Genomic DNA, 23,122 nt, shown 5'->3' with positions numbered 1-23,122 from the left:
TCCACCGTACAGGAGAGCTGCCAAAATTTCTTCGGACGGGACTCCTCTGGGGCGTGACAATTTAGTGGTATCGGAGTACAGTTTTACGTTCTTTTGTTTCGTATTTTGGATTTTGAGTTTATCGATACCAATTTATTTGGTATCGAGCGAAAGTTTATACAGCTTTTGGTGTTCTGGAGATTTATTGAATACCGTTGTTGGTATTCGGATATTTGGTTAGCTGTGTTTGCAGTCAATCGGGCATTATCGGTTTCGATATGATTATGTTTCGGTTTCCGTTTGGTTTATTTGGATTCGCGATATGCTACGTTCGAATTTTGAGGTCAATTAGGGACGTGACAATGAACATCTCAGAGCAGCAAATAGGTATGTTGTTGTTTTATGTTGGTTATATTGGTATTGATATCCGTAATTTAATTTAAGATATGAGATATGAGCGATCTACTCGTATTGCTGAGAGGCAGTGGGCGACCACCATGAGGACCACGATCTTTGGATATGCGAGATGCCCTTGTTAGTGAGCCCGTCGATCGGGCAACTCAGAGGGATGCAGCGGAGCATCGGGCTCTCAAATCCGGATACCTCTAGAGATACCTATTTTGGCCACACCGACGGTATCCACGCCTACCATTGTTCTGATAACCCGTGAGGTACCATTGGTGTGCCACCATCTGCTCCGGTACGCGATACGGCGTATTGATTACCACCACCACTTGGATCTACGTATTCTATACGCTGTCCCCCCTACTCAAAGATTGCAATGGCTCCACATCCGTACCTTTTCCCTGTACCTCCGGTTGCCACCACTTTTGTTCCCCTGCAAGAACCAGCGCTTATGCTCCAAGATATAGACGACCAGGAGTTCCTCCTCCGGTTTATTCGCGGTACCACAGTAGTATCGCTCTACGGTTCTGCGATCGTCACCGAACGACTCACCGATATTGTCATTGCCGAGCTAGGATTCCAGCCTGGTGAGTCGATGAAGACTCGTTTCACTCTTTTCCGCGGAGATCTCGATCCGAGTATGGCTCTGTCATGGATAGAGACTATGGGGGACTTTCTTCTATGGCTTGCTCGAGTGGGAGAAAGCGAGTTACCATTTACGGGATGAAGCTAATGCCCGTGGGTTACTCGGCGTTATTGGTGAGCGTCACATGGACCAGGTTGAGAGGCTTTTGAGAGCCGTTTCTTTCCTTGTCCTATCGGATGTCTCACCGAGCGAGTTTTATGAGTATGGCGGAATAATCGCTCGATGGAGGAGTATATCTTGAATTCCTCCGATTGGCTCGGTTTTGTCGAGTTAGTTGCGGACAGAACTGCACTCGCGATTATATCAGATTGGATGGTTATCTGCATATACGACTTGCGGATTAGGGATTTCATCTTACTCGATGCATTGAATCGAGCTTTGATGATAGAGTTAGCTCGGCGATGTGCATATCCGGACGAGAAAAGCATCTGGTCGACTTGAGGCGGAGTCAGCAGAGACACGCATGGCGACGGGGCCTCGAGTAGTCGACGAGGCGGTCGAGGGTGTACTGGGCGTCTCGTAGGCCTCGAAAATCGGCGGTCTTCTTCGGCGTTCCCGATTTTCTCAGCAGCAGCAACCACCTTCGGTGATACTCATTGTTTGAGATGTGGATCCAGAGATCACCTCACTTGCTCTGCGAGGGACTCGGTTGCTTTTATTGCAAGGCATAAGCCAGATTGTCGAGTTGACAAGGCTCGGCACCACCTGCTTGGGAGGGTCGTCGGAGGGCAGTCTAGTCGGTCAGGGCATATCGAGGAGGCGGCCCAATCTTCCGTCCTGCGTCGGCGGCCCTCCTGCGATTTGGCATGCTTGGGCAGAGTACTCGGTGTCAAGCACCCAGTTTTGCTCAGGACCTTATTATCCGACTCGGGCGTGTCAGACTCATTCCGGACCAGCGGTGTCGTCACCATCCTCTCGGTCTTATCAGCACCAGCGCGTGTCAACACCGCCCACTTAGTAAATGTGGCCTGCCGCTACCACCTCCTCCTCCGGAGGGTCGTGTTCATGCTATTACGAGAGGATGCTCAACGCGATCCGCTTTCAGAGTCGATTTCCATTTATGCATTTATCGCTGATATTTTGATTGATACTGGTAGTTCGCACTCTTTTATATCCCGCACCTTTATGCGGAGATTGGTAGATTACCCTACTGTTAGGTTGGCTGATTTGTCTCCTACCGTCCGTGTGATACTTTAGACGCGTCACCAGAGATCGAGAGGTTGCCGTTAGACTTTGGCAACATGATACTACTGTAGATCTTCTAGTATTGGAGATGGTCGAGTTTGATGTTATTCTTGGTATGGATTGGCTATCGGTATATCATGCTACCGTTGATTGCCGACGAGGTGGTCACCTTGCCTCGAACCAACCTCGTGGAGTTTCACCGCATCGAGACAGCGCATCTCGATTATTTCGGCGATTCGGTGATGGCGCCTCTGTCATGGTTTTCTTATCGTTGATCGATCGAGGATGAGTAGTTTGCAGCCTCTCCACGTTCTGTTGTCGGAATACCGGATGTATTTCGGGAGAGTGTTTGCCTCCTAGAAGGGCAATGGAGTTCGCTATTGAGTGATTCGGAACTGCGCTGACATCGAAAGCTCCGTATCGTATGGCACCAAAAGAGTTGAGCGAGTGAAGGTTCAACTCCGAGCTTTTGGATAGGGATTTATTAGCCCTAGTGTTTCACCATGGATTCTCCGATTATTTGTCAAGAAAAGGATGGTACTATGAGGTTGTGTATTGACTACAGGCAATTGAATTCATGACCGTCGAAATAAATATCCATTACCACGGATTGAGGATTTGTTTGATCAGCTCGAGGTACATGTGTATTCTAAGATTGATCTGCGATCCGGATATCATCGGTGAGTCGAGAGACTCGGATATTCGAGAGATTTCCGTACGGATCACGGTCATTATGAGTTTTGGTAATGCCATTTGGGCTTACCAATGCTCCATGGGTGTTTATGGATTTGATGAACCGCATCTTTACGGAGTATCTGGATCGTTTGTTATCGTTTTCATTGATGACATATTGGTCTACTCTCGTTCGAGGAGGAGCATGCACATCTTCGCACGATCTTGGAGATTCTTCGACGACATCAGCTATGAAGTTCAGCAAGTGTGCATGCGATCCTCGGTTGGTTTTCCGGGACACGTGGTTTCTAGCAGGTATTTCTATTGATCCTCGGAAGATCGAGGTCACCCAGTTGGGAGAAGTCGGTTCAAGAGATTCGCGATTTTGGATTGGCGGATATTACCGACGTTTTGTCGAGGGCTTCTCGCGTATTGCTATGCCATCGACACGTCTTACCCGGAAAGGCGTGAAGTTCATATGGTCCGAGGATTGCGAGATCGCTTCGTGAGCTGAAACGGAGATTAGTGTCGGCTCCGTTTTGGTTTTACCTTGAGAGGATGGTTTGTACTTTACACCGAGCGTCTCTACAGTGGTTTGGGTTACGATCGTGGCAGGAAGGTAGTCTCTTATGCTTCTCGTCTGAAGGAGCATGAGAAGAACTACCAGTTCATGACTGGTTATTGCCATCATCTTTGCTCAAGCTTTGGCGTCATCATTTATATGGTATCACATTTGAGATTCTCACCGATCATAAGAGTCTCAAATACATTTTCACTCGAAGGAGCTTAATCTCCGACGAGGAGATGGATGGAGTTCTGAAGGACTACGATTGTACCATTAGCTACCACTCGGGAAAGCTAATGTGGTTGCAGATACACTCGGCGAAGTCCAGAGGGACTTTAGCTTCCGATCGCGAGATTTGATTGAGTTTTGAGTTAGACACGGAGGGCAGGACCAGGGCGGTATTCTTGTTACCATGGTTGCTCAATCGTCGATCGGGACGAGGATCCGAGAGGCACAGCTGGCTGATCGGCATTTGCGCTTATTAGGATCGCACAGTATCGGGTAGGGACGAGAGGAGGGTATTATATTCTTGGCATTATGCGTACCTCGGTCTCATCCGGTCTTACAAGAGCTATTATAGGAGGCACACTTCGTTCTCGATTTGCGATCCATCCAGGCGGACCCGTATGTATCGAGACTTGAGACGTTCCTATTGGTGGAACGGTATGAAGAAAGACATCGCGGTTCGTAGCTAGATGTCTTGTTTGTCGGCAGTGAAGGCTGAACACCAGGACCTGCAGGATTACTTCGGATTCCTATTCCCGAGTGGAAGTGAGATCACATTACCATGGACTTTGTGGTAGGGTTGCCGAGGACACGAGGTCATGACGCGATTTGGGTAATCGTTGATCGATTAACCAAATCCGCAATTTTTAGCGATTCGGAGGACTGATTCCCTGGATCGATTAGCTCAGTTATAGATTATGAGACTACATGGTGTTCCATTGAGTATCATTTGAATAGAGATCCACGGTTCACGTCGTCTACAGTTTACAATGGTCGCTCGTGCCTTGGGTACACCGATCTGACCTTCCATCCACCGAGACGATGGGCGGTCGGCGGACTATTCAGACTTTAGAGGACTCGCTGAGGTCTTGTGTTATGGATTTCGGAGGCGCTTGGGAGGACCATGTCGTCGATGGAAGTTTGCCTACAACAAACTTCCATTCGGCTATCCAGATGGCACCGTTTGAGGCGTTGTATGGTAGACCTTGTCGGACACCGTCCTTTGGGATGAGGTTGGAGAGGCTCGATTGTTGGGACCTCATAGAGTTCAGCGGGATGCAGAGTTGGTCCGTACTATCGGACGGAGGATGTCGAGGCGCAGGATCGCCAGAAGAGTTATGTTGATCGGAGACGGAGACCACTAGAGTTCTCTGTTGGCGACCATGTATTTCTCCGAGTTTCACCCACGAAAGGGTGAAGAGATTTGGCCTCGGAGGTAAGCTAGCTCCGCGATACATTGGTCCCTTCGAGATCTTGGAGAGGATCGGAGCATTAACTTACCGACTGTCAGGCGTGCACGATGTATTTCATGTATCCATGCCGAGGAGATATGTACCCGATCGGCGCATGTGCGGCAGATATCCGATTCGATTCAGCTGACATTACCTATGAGGAGGTTCCGGCAACCGGAAGGAGCGTCGATTGCGGAACAAGACCATCCGGGTGGTTAAAGTCGGATGGCGGCATCATTCGGACGAGGAGGCTACTTGGGAGCTCGAGGACACTATCCGAGCTCGATATCCCCATCTTTTCACTTGAGGTATGTGATTTATTTACCGTTCAGCATTTATACTCTATATGTTGTTAGTACTTGCGATGATGATAGATAACGAAATTTGGGGACAAATTTTTATTAGTGGGGAGAATGTAAAATACGAAATAGATGAATATGAAAAGGGAATTTTCCAAAATTTTGGACATTTTTCGAATTTTTGGAGCTCGTAGCAGACGAGTTGAGGGGATAAAAGCGGGTCCAGGAAAAGACCTTTAGGTTACCCTGTTTTAATGAGGAAAAGATTTATTTTCTTTTCCATTTTCTTTATTTTCTTTATTTGTTTTCCCTTCTCGCCTCGGAAACCAGGATGAGCTTTTCCTCTGCCTTTTGAGCTCGGTTTGCCTAACCACCAACCCCGGGTTTCTTCCTCACGGCTTAATCAAGAGCCGAACCCTCTCCTCTCTCTTGCCTTCTCCACCCGCGACAAGGTGCTCTTCCTCCTCAGCTGAGCGACTACGCCAGCCACCCGGACTATGCCTTTCTAGTCGCCCTCTCTTCATGGACACCCGGAGCCGCCGGAAGTCGAGCATCTGAACCCTAGGTTGGGTCCCTGTGCGCCGGCTAAAGCTTTCCCTGCCTCGTGTCTTTGATCATCAACTACACTCCTCCAGTGGATTCTTCTCAGCCGAGCCTTACTCTCGATTAGTTGGAATTGGCCGAGCAGTGCTTTACACAGGGTCTCCTTGCTGCCACATTTGAGAGATCAGCGGCTCTATTGTGGATCCAAGCATCACTGGTTGGGGATGATCCCCAGCTTTGGCACCAAGTTCCAACAACAAGATCTATGGTTGTGAGTTGGCAGGAAGATATTTAGATTTAGGTAAGTTGTGGTTTATTCATATGTATCAATTTAATTCAGATTTGGTTGGTGACATGGTTGGTTTGGATACTTAGGTTGTAAGGGGAATTGCTGATTAGAGTACTTGTGTGGAGGATTGCGGCTCTACCTAGCTCCGACCAACATTTCCAGCGTCAACAGTGGCTTGGTAGTGAGGTAAGGAGTAGAGAATTTGTATCTTTGCTGTAGATTCTATGTTGTTTGAACTATTGTGATGATAGATTTGATTTGGGTATGAGGTAACTAATTTGTACTTGTGTATTTCCTGACTAACGATCCATACTCTAGGTTAACTAGAGGTATTTGGTTTGGAACGACAGCAGGTGTCTTCGGCAGTGACTCAACAGCCGAATATACATATTTGGGTGGATCTAGGTTTTTATGTGGACAAGTTAATTGATGATCAATTAAGGTTAATCGATAATTAGGGTTTCCTAATTGAATTAAGAGTCTGATTTAGTTATTTGATACAGGTTGAGTAACTAAATTATTTGTGTTTAATTAGGTAGGTTAATGATTATGACTTAGGGTTTTGTCCTAAGTTGTGTTGGGAATTTTATTTAGCAATTCATTTGAATTTGTAGCTAAATAAAAATGTATGTTTGATATCACAGGACTTTGACGCGAGACGAGTATCTCGGAGTCAGATTTGGACCTTTCTATTTTCGGAGGCGGGTACTTTTGACTTATGTCATTTGATATGGTTAGTAATTAAATTAACATGTTGTATTAATTGTGTTTCTTATCTGTTTCGGTTAATCACTACCCAAATCTTACATGCTTGATTGGTTTTGCATCTCAGGTATATTTTACCTGTTTATACATGCTTATAGGGGTAGTGATATACCATGTTTCACCATGTTCAGGACCTAGGTTTTATACCTTCTGTATACCTTTGGATTGTTTTGGATTCGTTGACCTTTGATGCATTTTTATATATATGTGGATTAGGTCAGGATATTCTTGTGGTTAGTGCCATGCACCATTTGCATGATTGCATGCTTTGCGATAGTCCGCTCCATTATTGTTGAGCACATCGCCAGTTACATGGATCTGCACACACCACCACTCATGGGTTAGTGGTCGATTCAGCCGAGTGTGTTGCAACAGGGACTCTGTTAGGCACCGTTGGTCCGCTCATGGGTAGTGTGACACAACGTGTTATCCGGCAGATTCCTCCCGTCTTTGAGTACCGGGAGTTGAGAGCATTGCGCTCCCCATCTATGATTTGGGGTAGGAGGATAGGTGTACTCGAGAGCATCCGTCCACTCGGTCACTCATCGGGAGTAGTGACGACAGAGTGCACGGTTGTCACAGCCCTACCCACTCGGCCTCACTTTTGTATGAGATGATCGTCGGCGTGGGTGACCAGGACACATCATTGGCATCATATGCATGATGCATTTATTGTTTGTGTTTGTGTTTGCTGCATTTATATGCTGCATATTGTTTGGATACCTATGTTTGACATGCATACAGGATTCCTATACCACTCGGATTGTTTGACCTTATACTCAGGACCTGGTTAGTACAGCATTCTCCTGTTTACTTCAGATGCATTTTTATCTTTCTTATCAGGAGACTGTACGCATGATTAGTGCTAGGTGTTGTTTCTTTACTTTGCATATCAATTGTACCTGCTGAGTGTTGGACTCACCCCGCCTCCATTGTTGTTATTTTCAGGTTGATGCAGTCAGGAGGGAGTTCCAGTCGCTAGTCCCCACTGCACGTAGTGCTACTCCGCTGCTGGTTTTTGAGTTGTTGTTTCATTTTAGCTTTTCGCTATCAGACTTTGTTTTAGTTTTATTTTGGACTTACATATGGATATTGTATGGAATCTTTCCGTTGGATGGACTTTTAGTATGATTTGGATTTACTCTACTACATGCCTGCCTGGACGGCAGAAGAGGTAAGAAAAAAAATCGGATTTGGGCTTTACGAGTGTAGTTGAGTAGGGTTGATTTTGAGTCAGAGTATTATTATGTTGTTTATTTTATTAACTGCGTGGTTGTGACAGCCAGAGGCTGAATACATATATAAACTGTGTGGTGATTGATTTTATTTACTGTTATTATTCCAGCCGCCTGTGGCTGAGGTATTTGTGAGATGTAGAAAAGTTTCAGATTGTCCACCGTACAGGGGAGATGCTGCCGAAATTTTCTCGGACAGGGACTCCTCTGGGGGCGTGACAGGGGGTCTTCACCATCGAGCCCCTGGCTCGTATATAATCCTCCCGGCTGCTCGGCTCGGGGGGGTCTTCGCCATCGAGCCTGTGGCTCGAATATAAACCTCCCGGCGGGGGGGACGGGCTCGGCACGTGGCTCGGGATATAAACCCCTAACGGCTCGGGGCCTTTCTTCGAGGCACGTGGCTCGGATATAAACCTCCCGCGGCTCGGGGTTTCCGTCTTGAGCTGGCTAACCTCCCGCGGCTCGGGGCCTGCCTCTTCTGCACATGGCTCGGATATAAACCTCCTACCGATCGGCTGGGCGCCGTCTTCGAGGCACATGGCTCGGATATAAACCTCCGGCCGAACAGCTCGGGGCCTTCGTCATCGAGCCACGTGGCTCGGATATAAACCTCCGGCCGAGGCGGCTGGGGTCTTGTCTTCGAGCCGTGGCTCGAGTATAAACCTCGATCGGCGAGGGGCTCGGGTTTTCGAGCACGTGGCTCGAAATAAACCTCCTCCGGCGAACGGCTCGGGGCCTTGCTCGAAGAACTAATAGATCATATAGCTAACCGAGAAAAATGCGGAAAAAGCGGCCTAGATCATGAGGATAGCAGAACTCTCCGGCGTCGTCCATCTTCACGTTCCAGATCAGGCGCATTCCCACAGACGGCGCCAATTTGTTCCTGTCTGGAAGCTGAGAAAACGAACCTGCCGGTGTGACGTGTCTGGAAGGTTGACCGCATCCCCATGACCCTGTTGATGATCTGTCCGCTGCGTTGACCAAGTCGTCTGGAGTCCTCCTCCGGTCAACTGTACCTGTATCCAGCGACCGGGTTGCCCCGGCCTCTGGTACCTCGGTGCTCGAGGCAAATTCCACAGATATATGAGTATCCAGATAATAATAGAAGATTGCAACAAATGCAAGAAGAACGAGCAGGATGACGTACCCTGGCCCAGGGGGGCGCCCTCGGATGGATGAGTGAGCTGGTCGTGTCGATAATCAAGTCGCAGCGGTCCGGAACAATACAGCGGCTCACAGGCCGGCACACGGCACGCAGGCCGGATAATACGAATGACTAACAAACATAATAATGGTACGAACAATGAAATACACCGGCACGATGGCCGGATCCACATCGGCGGGCTGCCAAAGGCGGCTATGGCGGTGGTTTGGAGGTGGTATTCGCCGTGATCGCCGGCACCCACCACGGGAAGTGCAGGCGGCAGTGGCGGAGGTGTCGGAGGTTTCTGGAGACGCCGGCGACGGCTATGGCAGTCGCCGGAGGCGGCCGTGGCGGCTGGAGATGCCGGCTGCTGCTGGAGGAGGCGATACCGGAGGAGGAGGTAGCGCTGGGTGCCATACCCGACGGCGGTGCTCGGTTTCTCCCTGGCAGCGGTGAAAACGCCCTCTCCTAGGCGGCGTTGATGGTGTGAGACCGGAGAGGAGGAGGTGGAGCAGCCTGTGGCCGGCGTCGGCGCCGGCGAGGAGCCCTAGAAGAGGGTGACTCCATTTTTCCTGGCGGCGGCCTCCTTTTCCTCTCACGAACAGAACCCCAAAAACCCCCCTCTATTTCTCCCTGGCGGCGGCAGCCATCCCCCTGCGAGCCCCCCATCGTGCTTGCCTTAATCCCCCCAACAAAAAACCTAAACGTCCTCTTCCCAAAAAAGCCCTCCTCCTTCTCCTTAATTACTCCCCCTGCCATTCCCTACATCCGGATCATTTATAAACTAATAATCATTTTTAGGTATTCCCAGAATTATCAATCCAATTGTAAATCACACTTATATATGAATGTGTTTGTCAACATAAAGGAATTTTATTATTTAATTTATTATATTCTTCAATTAATTTTTTTCCCTTGTTTTACTAATTTTTTTTTATTATTTTTGTAATTGTAGTTCTAGCTAGGAACACGTTTAGCATTCTTTACAAAAATTTTCAAAAGTATATTTAGATCCAAAACTAAATGAAAGATATTCTACAGAAACAAATCTAGTTAATAATTCTCTTAATTCATTATCAGAATATAAAAATAAATTAGAATCACTACTTTTGCTAGTAGAAAATCTAGATAATTATGCTTGAGCACAATCAAATCCAAATTTTGCCGAGTGCTTCACTTTATATGTGATTTCAACGACTCATAGCTGTCATTGGTTTAGGATTTATAGGAAACATTATAGTTCTTACATTTTATACACAATTCTTCTAATAGAAGATTGACCTTATCAAAATATTTTGTAAAAATAGAAAAATTTTAAATGAGTAATTTTCCGAACCTTAGAAGTAATTATATCAGTACTTCCTTATATTTTGAGTGTTGAAGTCGGATTCAGAAGTTGCTCGGTTTCATCATCGGTGGATTGAATGTTCAGATTCACTATTTCCCTTCTCCTCCAAGATCGAAATGATGAACCTCATCACCCTCGGCTTCTTTTTTACCCTCGACCTCCTTCCATTGTAGTCGGAACTCACAAGAGGAAGTTAAAAGTGTAGAGTATTGGAGTCGAAAGCATGTAAAAATTGTGAAATTAAGAATGAAAGTAGAGAAAAAGTGTATGAAAATAATGAAATGAATTGTCTATTTATAGAGTTTGGAAAGTAACGGATATTAATCATATCTATTAATGAAAAAATAATCAAATGATCTCAATCATTGAACAAAATACAAAAAAAAAAAAAAAAATCATCCCAACAACTAAACCCCCTCACTAGCGGTTCTAACAATCAAAACTAGAGAAAAAATTGAACCGCTGGTTCGACCCAACGGTTAACTGTCGATGGGCAGTTTTTAAAGGGGCTAAATTAGAATTTGGTCAACCGATACCCGATCTATTGATCATGTTTTGGGTCAGGGCCGAATTCTGTTCTGGGTCCAGGACAAGTCCGGGGTCAGGGTCCGAGTTAGGTTTGGTTCAGACTAGACTCGGGGAAATCCTAAACCCTTAAATTTAATTTAACAAAAAAAATTCTTAAATCTTAAATTTAAATTAATCTGGATCAACTCAAATCCGACCAGAAACTAAACTAACTTAAAAATCTCAGATCAAAACCCAATCCGAACCTGAAAACGCTTAATAGCAAGCACTCAACCAAAATTTTTTTTCAAATTTAATTTTTCAAATTTTCTAAACTTAATTTTTTTTCAAATTGACTCAGATCGAATTGATAGATTAAATTTTGACATCCCTAAAAATTGTGAGGGAAGAAAATAGCAAGCACCCAACCAAAATTAATACTAATCCCATAAAAAGAGGGAACCAGCTAGCTAAGCGATGCAATCAATTTCGAGAAGCCGAAAGTTTTTATTCATCAAAAACTTCTTAAAAAGTAACTAAAGATAGGGTTAAATAGACTCAAATTTTACTTACAAAAATAACCCTAAATATTATATTTGAATAATAAAAAGGATAAAAATATTTGGAACCAAAACAAATTTAGATTTGGTTGGTAAATCATCCCATTTTGATTCATTCGGAATCATAATTAATTATGGACTTTCTCAATTTGTCTTCCGTCCCGCATCGCTAAGGCAACAGGTCGGTAATTGGCCATTACGATCGGCAGCACTTCACCTTCTCCAACAATGAAAGATCCCATGAAAGGGAAGGTGAATGAAGCACATGCACAAAAATCTTATTGAGCAAATAGTGTAGTACATCTTAACAGATCTAATTACACTTTGCGTCTCTAGCTCTGTTTCTACCGAGCTTGCTTCGTCGTCTATAAGAGATATACGTTAATTTGTTGGCTAGCACGGTGGGATTCTTATTATTCCTCGCACATAACAAATGAATAAATAAAATAACAGAGGAGGGATGAATGAAGATGCAAGAGCGGGGCAAGGTAAACACGAAGGGTGTATATGTTAGGGATATGCTACATTAAGGGTAACAAAGGGGAATTTATCGGTTGAAGAAGGTGCCAAATTTTTACTGAACCATAGCCAAGAAAGAACTTCCTGAGGCCGCCGCCGCCGCCGTCGTCGTGGTTGCCACAATCCCGTTTCCCCCGGTGGAACGCTGAAACTGTATCCTGTACTGCTGCTTACTGTCCTCGTCGTCCGCGTCATCGTCGGGATGCTGGTCGTCATCTGGGTAAGTATTTTCGCTCTCGGTCTCGTCGTCCACGTCCTCCAGCCCTTGATGCTGCCTTTGCTCCATGATTAGCTCCGTCACAATGTCTTCTGGCTTCAAGTGGAGGAATAATCGAAATGTATGACATGCATCTATGTGTGATTGATCGAGCGGTGAGGCGGCATTGCTTACCTTGTTCGTTAATCCTCCGTCCATGAAGCAGCTGGGTGTGTGTCCGCCGTTGCTAGTTGGAACATGAACTACTCCTCCAGTGTCTGAATTTCCGCCATTCGTTTCTTCATCCTTGCCCTGCTCCTGGGGTAGCCGTGGGTCTAATGGTAGGGGCAATTGTTCTTTTGCGGTTTGACTAGTCCCGGGATCGGTATTGAAAGGTTCCTGCTGCTGAGCTCCTAGGCTGCTGATGCCACCGGCATTGCCGAACTGCTTCCGGCGGTAGAGAGCGTCCAATTCGACGAAGTAAGGGCAGGTCTTGGAGTCCTCCGACCGCTTCTTGTTACTCTCCTTTACCTTCTTGAAGTACTTGTTGATGTTTTCCCACTTCTCCTTGCATCTCTTGGGGTTGCGGTTGTACCCGAGGCGCTGCATTTCGGCGGAGATCTCTTCCCATAGAGGGCCTTTTGGTCCGCCCTCTTGGTACCTCGACTCGAGTCCACTCCGCAGATTGATCAGCGCATGGACCTCCGCCTTGGGCCACCTCGACGACGACGCCCCCTGCTCGAAGCCAGTACCGCTGCCTGGCCCGGGGCTCTCTTGCGGCTCAGAGCTAATGGCCGTAAGCTGCGTTGCCGGCGAGGCTTGAGGCCTTAAGCCGTCGGTGACCACTTGTGCGGGACGCTTGGCCTCATGTTTCAGTATAGATGGCGGTGGTTGCGGTGGAGGCGGCGCCGGTGGAGGAGGATTATGTGAAGGGTGCGAAGATGCAGGTACTAAGGAGGAGAACGGCGGTAGTGGAATGGACTGGCCAGTGATCTTCTGAATGTAAGAAATAACCGCGGTGTCTCGGGACGCCGCCATGGTGCGCTCCTGAACCAGCAGCTCCTGCTTGCGGCTGAGCCGCCCCATCTCCTGCAGGAACCACGCCTCTTCTCGCTTCGTTCTCTCTTGTTCTCTTTTCTCGATCGCCTCCAGGAAGCGCTGTTGCATTGCCTCCTGCCGCTCCATTACCTGCTTCATCAATCCCTCGAAGAAAGCCATCATTTGCCGCCGAGCCGAACCACTACTGGTCCGCTTCCTCTTCCGTGCCTCCGCGTTGCCGCCGGACTGCTCCATCTCCTCATCCGAGTCAGAGTCCGACGTAGAAGAGGTCAAAGAGTTGGACGAGAAGCTTATCCCGGCCGGAGCGGCGGCGAAAGCAGCCGAGCTCGAGATTCGCGGTGGGGCCCCAAGCTCGGGCACCAGCCTTGTCGGCGTGGAGAGAAGTGATGGGGCTACGGATGAGACGGGAAATGGTTGGATTCTTGTAGCAGCTGGAGGAGCCGACATGGAGGCCGTAGTGAAGCTAAATGTGGTGGGTGGCGCTGCCGTTAGTGGCGGCGCTGCGATGGCAGTGGACGCGGTGGCGTCGCCTCCGCCACTACCGCCATGGAGCGCCTCGAGCTGGGTAAAGAAACGGTAGGTCTTTCCGTCCTGGCGGCCGGCGCGGCCATCTTTAGTGCGCTTGTAGTACTTGTGCACGTTCTCAAATTTCTCCTTGCACTTCTTTGCGTTCCTCTTGTATCCCAACTCCGCTAGCTTCCTGGCCACCACCAACCAACCACAATATAGTTACACGATGAGAAAAGGAACAAGATAGATTATCAGATTAAATTAAACAAAGATGGAACAAGATGAAAGAGTGCGTGAGAGAGAGAATCTGATGAGATTGTGATGCCGGACACATATATATATATATCCAAACAAAGAGCACCTAGCTACCTGAATCATATGTCGATTATGACCTAAAATAATAAATAAACTCAGCTAAAGAGGAGAGGTGAGGGAAAGCATCGATCAGGAGAATGAATGCATTCGTTTTGCATCCCAAAACCTCTCTCCATGGAATTCAGGAAAGAAATAACTGTAAACTTCAAGGACAAGAAAGCAAAGGTAAAAGAGACAAGAAGGCAAGGCAAGGCAATAATAGATGAGCAGTGGGAAAAATTATTTTTGGCTAATCTATCTATCTCTCGTTTAATTTAGTTATATAGATATATATGTATATGTATATATATTCCCTTTTTGTTTCTGCTTTTCAGGATCTGTTTGAAGCTCTCTACTCACACTGCACAGACGCTGCTGTGGACTCCGTGGTACGAATTCAGGCATAGATCGCTGCGTAGCTACCTGTTTGCTGAGAAATTCTCAAAGTAGTTTGGTTTTTCGTTACATGCGCACACGCAGCTGTTGAAGTAGATACCAAGGAAACCGTTAAAGCGTCTCTCTCACATCGCAATTATTTTAAGGGCGAGGGAGGAAGAAGGCGATGGGAAAAAGTGGAGGGGGTTCCTTTTTCAGGCTGCGCATTTCGGCGCGCGAAGAATTTGGACGGAGTAGTGAATGTGGGTTTACAGTTCGTTACCTGGAGATTTCTTCCCAGAGAGGGCCCTTGAAGGTGGCTTCCCGGAAGACGGCGTCCATCTCCGACCGGATCTCGAGCAACGCCAGCGTCTCCTGACGCGGCCACCTGCTGCCTGACGGTCCGCCTCGCTCTGCCTCCTCGTCGTCCGGGAAGCCTACGGCACCGGATACGGTTGAACCCAGCTCGTCGAAACTGGCTGCGGCCTGAGGAGGAGGCGGCGGCGGCGGCGGACGGGAGCTGATCGGCGAGGGGATCTCGACCGCCAGCTGCTGCTGCTGCTGCGGCGGCGGCTGTGTGGGGTCGACCAGCACCTGAGGTCGAGTAGCGTCCATCTCGGACAGGAATTGTGGGCCTCCTCCCGACTGCTGCTGCTGCATGGCGGTGACCTGCCGCCAGCAACAAGAAGTAGAATTGATGGATTCTGTGCTGTATCTTCCTTCCTCTCCTCCCTCCCTGCTGACCGAGGGGAGAGAAATCGAAAGAGAAAGAGAGAGAGAAAGGAAGGTGGATGATCAACTGGGGATTGGAGCAATCAGAAATCGTAAAAGGAACTCAGTACACGGAGTGAAAAATGGAAAAAAAAAAAAAACAATAAAAAAAAAAGTTGGGAGGAGCATGGACAACTGGAAAGAGAGAAAGAAAGCATATGCTGGCAGAAAAGAAAATTAAACAATTATTGCAACACAAATATATTACATCTCCTCTCTCTTATCCTGTCCCTCCCTCTATGCAAATCGATTTGCAAATATCTTCGAGTAAATAAATTCTATGGCTGGCTGTCCAGCCACACAAAGCTACCTTGACTCGCTGTTAATTAACACCATTAATAATTGCACAATTAAGCAAGCAAGCAAGAGCCTGTTGAATCCCTTCAGCCAACAGTCTGAAAGGGGAGGATGAAGCTTCATGGAGAATTTAAGTATATAGTTTTGTAATTATTTTCTCCCTTTTAGAATTCGGCACCTTCAATTATTCAATAAGTTTGTGGTTTGTTTTTTTAGATATTCCTGGCTGTGGAAAGGAAAAGACAAAAGAAGAAGATTAGAGTGGGGAAGGGGGACAGCAACACATTGTGACAGGTGTGAATGGGGGTCCTCTCTTGAGGAGGGTAGAACGTGACGGACGATTTTCGCGGATCCCACAGTTGAGATTTTTTTTTATTTTTTAAAAAAGAAAAACATTTTACAAAAACAATTGAAAAATAAAAAAACGCCAACGTCTACCCGCTTTCGATTTTACGTTTTAATTGCGCTGGCAGCAGCCACGAGTGGGTAAAAGTGGGGAAACGTAGGAATCTGCTGTTCATGTGCCACACGACTTCCTCTTCCCAACGATGTCGGCGACTAGTCGCCATTGTTAGTCACAATGATTTAAGCCGTAACGGAATGGGAAAGTTGGCGTTGTATAATGACATATAATTAGTGTTAATTAATTAGTAGTTCCATCTGTCTCGGTTGAATATGACAAGGGGTGGGAGGAAAAATAGTGAGAGGGTTATTACAGAGGCGTCAAAGGTAACTACTCTACCTCCTTTGATTTCTCTAAATTAATATTAAGATAAATAAATTGAGTATATTAAATTAAATCAAATTAAATCAGTTAAGATGATCAAACTAGTTGACTTAGTCAAATAGTTAGGTCTAAGTAGATTGGGCCAAGTACATTAAGAATATGACTTACTCCTGTAAAAATTTTCATATCCATTTCTATATGATATCTTTAAAATTTAGGATAAAATATATATTTTATTAATTCAGTTTTTCTATAATATATTTAAAATTTAAGATAAAATGTCTACTTTATTAAATTTAAATAATTATTTTTCACTATGTATTACATTAACTATCTTAAAAATTTTATTATCTTATTATATTATTTTCTTTTCTCTCTTCTATTTTTTTTAAAAAAAATTTCTCTTTTTTATGTAGTATGTACTTTTCATTATCTAATCCATTATCTTTATTTTTTTTCTTAAATTAAATGATATTTTAATATTTAAAAAATAAATTTTATTCCCTAAATTTAGAGAAGGAATATGGTAATCGATGTAAAGATTTTTTGTTGGACGTTGAGAGGAGACAAGGGACGTTGCTTCTCCTTCATCTCTCCTTTCTACAAACGTCAAGGAGATGAAGGGGCGTCCTTTCCCTTCGTCTTCCTCTTTCTTCTTATAAAAGGTATCCAAGATAAGATCAGAGAGGTGATCAGGGAGGGAAGCAAAGATGTGAGGTGATCAGTGTGCGAGCGGAAGAGAACGTCTTGGGCTCTGGGATTTGGTTCGTGAAAAAATTCGAGGAGGTTCCAAGCGGTGATCTTCTCGGCGACAGAAGCAACAGCGTCTTCGACGACATCTTCTGCGATTTCTTCGGGAGATCAATGTAAGTCATTTATAGTTTAATTTCTGATTTTATTTCATGCTATCTGGATCAACAATGGTATCAGAGCCAAAATTATGGTTCTGAAAGCATGAAATTAACTGTAAAATGATGACATTGCGATTTCGCAATAATCGCCAATGCTGTCGAAGTCGTGATTTCCTCCCGAACATATGACGGCAGAGGAGCACCGACGATCACATTAAAATATCGGTGGAAGTCGGCTGTGGAATGCCTACTGTTCATGTAATTTTTTTTTTCTTTCAATCTTCAATCGATTCATGAATCAATCAAAAACTGTGCATGTTTGTTTTTTTTATTTTTTTTCTTCTTCACATAGATAAACAGTGCATGTTTAAATTTTAATTAAATATATTTATTAATTAATTAAATGCATATAGGAATGTATTATTAATTAATAAATAGATATTTAATTAATTTATGATTCAAGTAATTGAAAATTGAACCAGACCAACTTATCTAATCAAACCCAGATCTGGTTTAAATTATTAGTTGATTTAAGCAAACCAGTTTGATTCAATAATACCTAGATCTGGTTCAAAATATTTGTTGATTTAACTAATTTGATTTATTATTGAATTAATTGAGGTGATCTTGATTACAGAAGTTGGGCTGATCAAATATGACTAGATTAGTTCTGTTATCTCAGATTTGATCAAAAAGATTAGATTTGTTCTAATGAGCTAGAATTAATCCAATGGGCAATTGGATGAATCAAACGGACATAAGTTTGATCAATAAGTCTAAGATTGACTTAAATGGGCTTAAACAATAACAAAACATAGGTCAGAAATCCCTGCCCAATTAGATTAGTTCTAATGAGGACCATAAACTAAGCTTAAGATCCGGACTCTTGATCAACCAGTCCAATCGGTCAGTTGACTTAAACTCCTGAAAATCAAGAAGATTTATTTTTCTTGATTTATAATGATGGTTCTATATTTGCATAAATTGAATTAAACTGGTTTTGTACTGCTTAGTTAATTTTGTATTGACTTATTTAAATTCAATTTTTCAGATGGCTTGGACGATTACTACATTAACTCGTCGCGAAGTGCGGCAAAACTAGCTCCAGGAGGAGATTCAAGAGATAGAGTATAAGTCTGTTTATGGAGTTGATAGACATGTTAAAAGACTTGATAGACTATTCTGGAAACTTGAGCAAGAAGAGTTTCTAGTCCTGGACAGTTATAGGATTTGGGCATTGATGCATTCATTGTCAGAGTATCCTAGGGTAATATCAGACTATGTATGGGGACGTCATGAAGGACGCGTCACATATTTAGAACTGTGTGAGGAACTACTTCACTGTATGGGTGAAGAAGAGCCTAAAGAGTCTGAAGAGGACCAAGAAATGTTCGAGGAAGATCTAGAAATGGATCTGATAAAAAATCCTGAAGTTGCTCCATATGAGATTATCACAAATGAGTCCAGGTTAATAGGGATAATGTTGGCTGCTGCACTAGTATTTGTTCTAGTGGGAGCGGTATTGGCCTATCTAATTTATTAGTGTTCTGTTTATTGTCGTTATGTACGAACAGTATTAGCTCATTTAATATTTGAGTCATGTAATAATTTCTGTCGTTATGTACGAACAGATTTATGATAAATAAATAACTATGTTATGTGTTAACTAACTTGCTCATGATTAGTTCATGTGAACATGATTAGTTCATATATCTATATGATTAGTTCATATGAAAAATGATTAGTTCATTTTAATAATGATTCATTCATTAGATGGGATGTGTGTAATATGATTGATCAATGTTGATTAGATTAGAACATACAAATGATGAGTAGAAATAATGTTATCACTTAATTTTGTAAACTAATTCTAATTTACACTGAGTCAATAAATAATTACACATATGTGAATTCCACTAAAATAATAAATAATGTGTTTATTTATGTAGATCATGACAACTAAAAATATCATAGCTGAACTCAATAAGGGAGAGAAATTATATGGGGATAACTACAAACTCTGGCACATCAAAATACAATACGTTCTTGAGGAACAAGAAGTTCTAGAGGCTGTAAATCAATTCATGCAGGAACCGGTTGACGGTTCTACAGCACAGACGTGACCTTGATGCCTATAAGGCATGGAAAAGGAAAGAGTCTATTGTTAAGGGAATATTGATTAGTTCAATGGTGGATGACCTGGTATTTGAGTATGAGCCAGTACCATCGGCTCATGTTGTCTGGGCAACCCTTAGAGAGAAGTACAGTGGAGTAAGTTTGAGTAAACTCTGTCAGCTAACTATCAATTTTGATAGTTGTAAAAAATGCTCGAATGTTACCACGACCCAACATCTCAAGGAGATGGGTAACATGATTCGAGAGCTTAAGACTGCTGGTTATGCGTTGACCGATGAATAACAGGTTCAAGCAATTATCTGTTCCCTTCTTGATTCTTGGGAAACGATGAAACAGAATTTGACCCATAGTGAGAGTATCAAGACTTTCACTGATGTCTCATGCCATGTAGAACTTGAGGCAGAGAGGATTGAATCTGCAAGGATTTCTGGTCAAACTTTTGTAGCTGAAGGTTCTGGTTCCAAGAATAAGAATAAATGGTTTAAGAAAGGAAAGGGAAAAGGAAAGGAGGCTAATGTTGTTGCTGCGAAAAACCAAATCAAGAAGAAAGGAAAGAAATATGGACAAAGACCTAAGAACAAGTTGACTTGCTATAATTGTGACAAGAAGGGTCATTTTTCTCAGGATTGTACTGAGCCTAAAAAGGTAGATCCATTGTTATCTTCTTTCCACGAGCAAAATGTTGCAAATACAGTGTTGTTAGTTGATTCATATTCTTTGTGGATTGTAGATTAAGGAGCCACGAACCACGTAGCACGTGATCGAGATACATATGTGGAGTACCGTCGGATACCAGCTAGCAACAAATGGATATATGTAGGAAACAATGCAAGAATTGAAGTCAAAGGAATTGACACTTGCAAGCAAAACCTATGTGGTGGGCGTATCTTGTTTCTATATGATGTCTTGTATGCTGCTGAGATTCGACAGAATCTAGTTTCCGTCATTTGTCTTCTTGATTTAGGTTATAATGTAAATTTTTATAGTCGTTGTGTGGAACTTCAAATTAACTCTGTGTTAATTGGGTATGATTATGTAACAAATGGTTTTATGATTCTTGATATAGAACTAAATAATAATGATGGTTTTTTTTTCAAACATTGTTCTTACTAGTAATGCTGATGTTAATGATGAAATTTAGCATACTAGGCTAGGACATATAGGACAAGAACGAATGAATAGATTAGCTAAGGAGGGCTTGGGCACTCATGTTAAGATTAACTTGTCTATATGTGAGCATTGTCTTACTGGAAAGACGACTAGAAAACCATTTGGTAAGGCTATTAGGGCTTAATCACCATTACAATTAATTCATTCGGATATTTGTGGTCCAATGTATATGAAGGCTAGAAATGGGAGTTCTTATTTCATTACATTTATTGATGAATTCACATGTTTTGGTCATGTGTATTTGATTTCTCACAAATATGAAGCATTAGATTGCTTTATTCGTTACTTGAATGAAGTTGATAATCAATTGGAACGTAAGGTTAAAACCTTGCGCACTGACCATGGAGGTGAATATTTGTTTGATCAATTTAAGACAATGTGTAATGAAAAAGGGATTATTAGACAGCTATCTATCCCTGAAACTCCACAGTAAAATGGGGTTGCTGAAAGAAGAAATAGGACTCTTCTTGAAATGGTTAGTCTATGATGGCGCAGGCTAATTTGTCAATCTCCTATTGGGGAGATGCATTATTAGTTGCAACCTATATACTTAACAAAGTGCCTTCAAAGTTAATTCCATCTACCTCACATGAACGTTAGACAAGTAAAAAGCCGGATTTAAGTAATTTAAGACCTTGGGGGTCAACTGCCTACGTTCATGATAAGACTCATGAACATGGAAAATTAGGACTCAGAAGTAAGAAGTGTATCTTTATAAGGTATTCTAAGACTTCTAAGGGTTATGTTTTTATTGGTGAGCGACAAGATGGAACCATCTCTAAAATAGAGTCAAGAGATGCTACTTTTCTTGAAACTGAGTTTCCAACATGAGGTGAAGTTGATAAGACAATTCCTCTATATGAGATAGAGGAGGAGGATAATGTTCCTTTATCAATAGATTAAGAGATACCTGAATCTAGTCAACCTAGTGGGAGTAATTTGCCACTGAATGAGTTAGTTTCTCAATAGTCTAACCTACGAAGAAATAGTCGTCAGATTATTCCTCAAAGAAGGTTTGATATTGAGAATGAGGCATTGATGATTCTCTCGGTTGATGATGAGGAACCTCGAATAGTTAAGGAAGCTTTGAGATGCTCAGCTAGAAAAGAATAGAAAGTTGCAATGGATGAAGAAATAGAGTCAATGAGAAAGAATCAAGTTTAGGATTTAGTCAATCTTCCTCCAGGCTGAAGGGCTATTGGGAATAAGTGGATTCTCAAAGTAAAGAGGAAAGTAAATGAATCGATTAATCGATACAAAGCTCGATTAGTTGTAAAAGGATATACCCAAATGGAGGGTATTGACTTTGAAGAGACATTCTTCCTAGTTGTGAAGTTTATGTCAATACGTGTCATCCTAGCTATAGTAGCATAATATGATATGAAATTACATCAGATGGATATAAAAATAGCTTTCCTTAATGGTAATCTTGATGAAGAAATCTATATGGCACAACCAGAAGGTTATGTTGCTGAAGGCCAAGAGAAAAGAGTATGTAGACTTAGGAAGTCTATATATGGGCTAAAGCAAGTGTCAAGACAATGGAACATAAGATTTAATGAAGTCATTTTGTCATATGGTTTCAAAATGATCAATGAGGATCATTATGTTTACCTAAGAAAGGAAAAAGGAAAGTTTGTCATTTTATCATTATATGTTGATGATATGCTAATAGCTGGAAGCGACATAAAGTGTATGATAGAAGTCAAATCCTGGCTCTCATCACAATTTGACATAATAGATATGGGAGAAGCAAAGTACATCTTAAGAGTAAAGATCATTAGAGATTGATCAAAAAGGCTTTTGGGTTTGTCTCAAGAAAATCTTATATCACTAAGATGCTACAACACTTCAATATGTCAAATTACAATATCGAACAGATGCCTATAGTGAGAGGTACTATTTTGAGCAAAAGTATGTATCTCAAGACTCTTGAGGAAATAGCCGAAATGAAGAAAAAAAAACATATGCTAGTGTTATTGGTAGTTTAATGTACACTATGTTGTGTACTCGTCCTGATATAAGCTATACTGTTGGCTTAGTTAGTCGTTTCCAGTCAAATCCAGGATCGAGACACTGGAAAGCGATGAAGAGGATATTCAGATATCTCAAAGGAACATCGGATTATTGCCTCTATTTCCAAGGATCAGAAATGAGCCTAAGTGGCTACATAGATACAAATTGGGCAGGGGATCTTGATGACAGAAAATCCACATCTACCTATGCTTTCTTGCTGAATAGTGGCACCATCTCATGGAACCACAAGAAGAAGGCTTGTGTAGCCTTGTTGATAATGGAAGCTGAGTATGTGGCTTGTGCAGCGGTTGTGCAAGAGGCTATCTAGCTAAGGAGGTTCCTGAAGCATCTAAAGGTTGCTGAGGATAGTGGGAGTCCTGTTACAATGTACTATGATAGTCAAGCTGCAATAGTTTTTTCCAAGGATCCCAAATATCACAACAAAGGCAAACATATGAAAATCAAGTATAATTTTGTAAGGGATATTGTTGACAAGAAAATATTATTCTTGAGTATATCCCTATACGAAATATGCTTGCTGA

General features: G+C 43.2%; 1 protein-coding gene and 1 long non-coding RNA gene across 3 annotated transcripts; one reads left to right on the top strand and one right to left on the bottom strand.

Moving 5' to 3' along the window:
• Window positions 1-11,852: 11,852 nt before the first annotated feature.
• Window positions 11,853-15,769, bottom strand: LOC121970027 (trihelix transcription factor GTL1-like). 2 transcript variants are annotated; one of them, XM_042520414.1, is made up of 3 exons: window positions 14,896-15,745; window positions 12,510-14,073; window positions 11,853-12,431 (listed from the first exon to the last, which is right to left on the bottom strand). In XM_042520414.1, the coding sequence occupies exons 1-3, from the start codon at window positions 15,270-15,272 to the stop codon at window positions 12,174-12,176; spliced, it is 2,199 nt and encodes a 732-aa protein (XP_042376348.1). In that variant the 5' UTR covers window positions 15,273-15,745; the 3' UTR covers window positions 11,853-12,173. The 2 variants fall into 2 exon arrangements, with proteins under 2 accessions (XP_042376348.1, XP_042376349.1); XM_042520415.1 differs by having other exon boundaries at window positions 12,265-12,427; window positions 14,896-15,769.
• On the top strand, window positions 14,316-15,487 carry LOC121970028. The gene is made up of 2 exons (XR_006108821.1): window positions 14,316-14,423; window positions 14,573-15,487. It is a non-coding gene; the product is annotated as an uncharacterized LOC121970028 (long non-coding RNA).
• Window positions 15,770-23,122: the final 7,353 nt, after the last annotated feature.

This window comes from Zingiber officinale, chromosome 4A (assembly GCF_018446385.1).
Source record: "Zingiber officinale cultivar Zhangliang chromosome 4A, Zo_v1.1, whole genome shotgun sequence".
NCBI lineage: Eukaryota > Viridiplantae > Streptophyta > Magnoliopsida > Zingiberales > Zingiberaceae > Zingiber > Zingiber officinale.
Note: the sequence above shows the minus strand (reverse complement) of the source record. Positions and strands in the feature narration are given on the sequence as shown.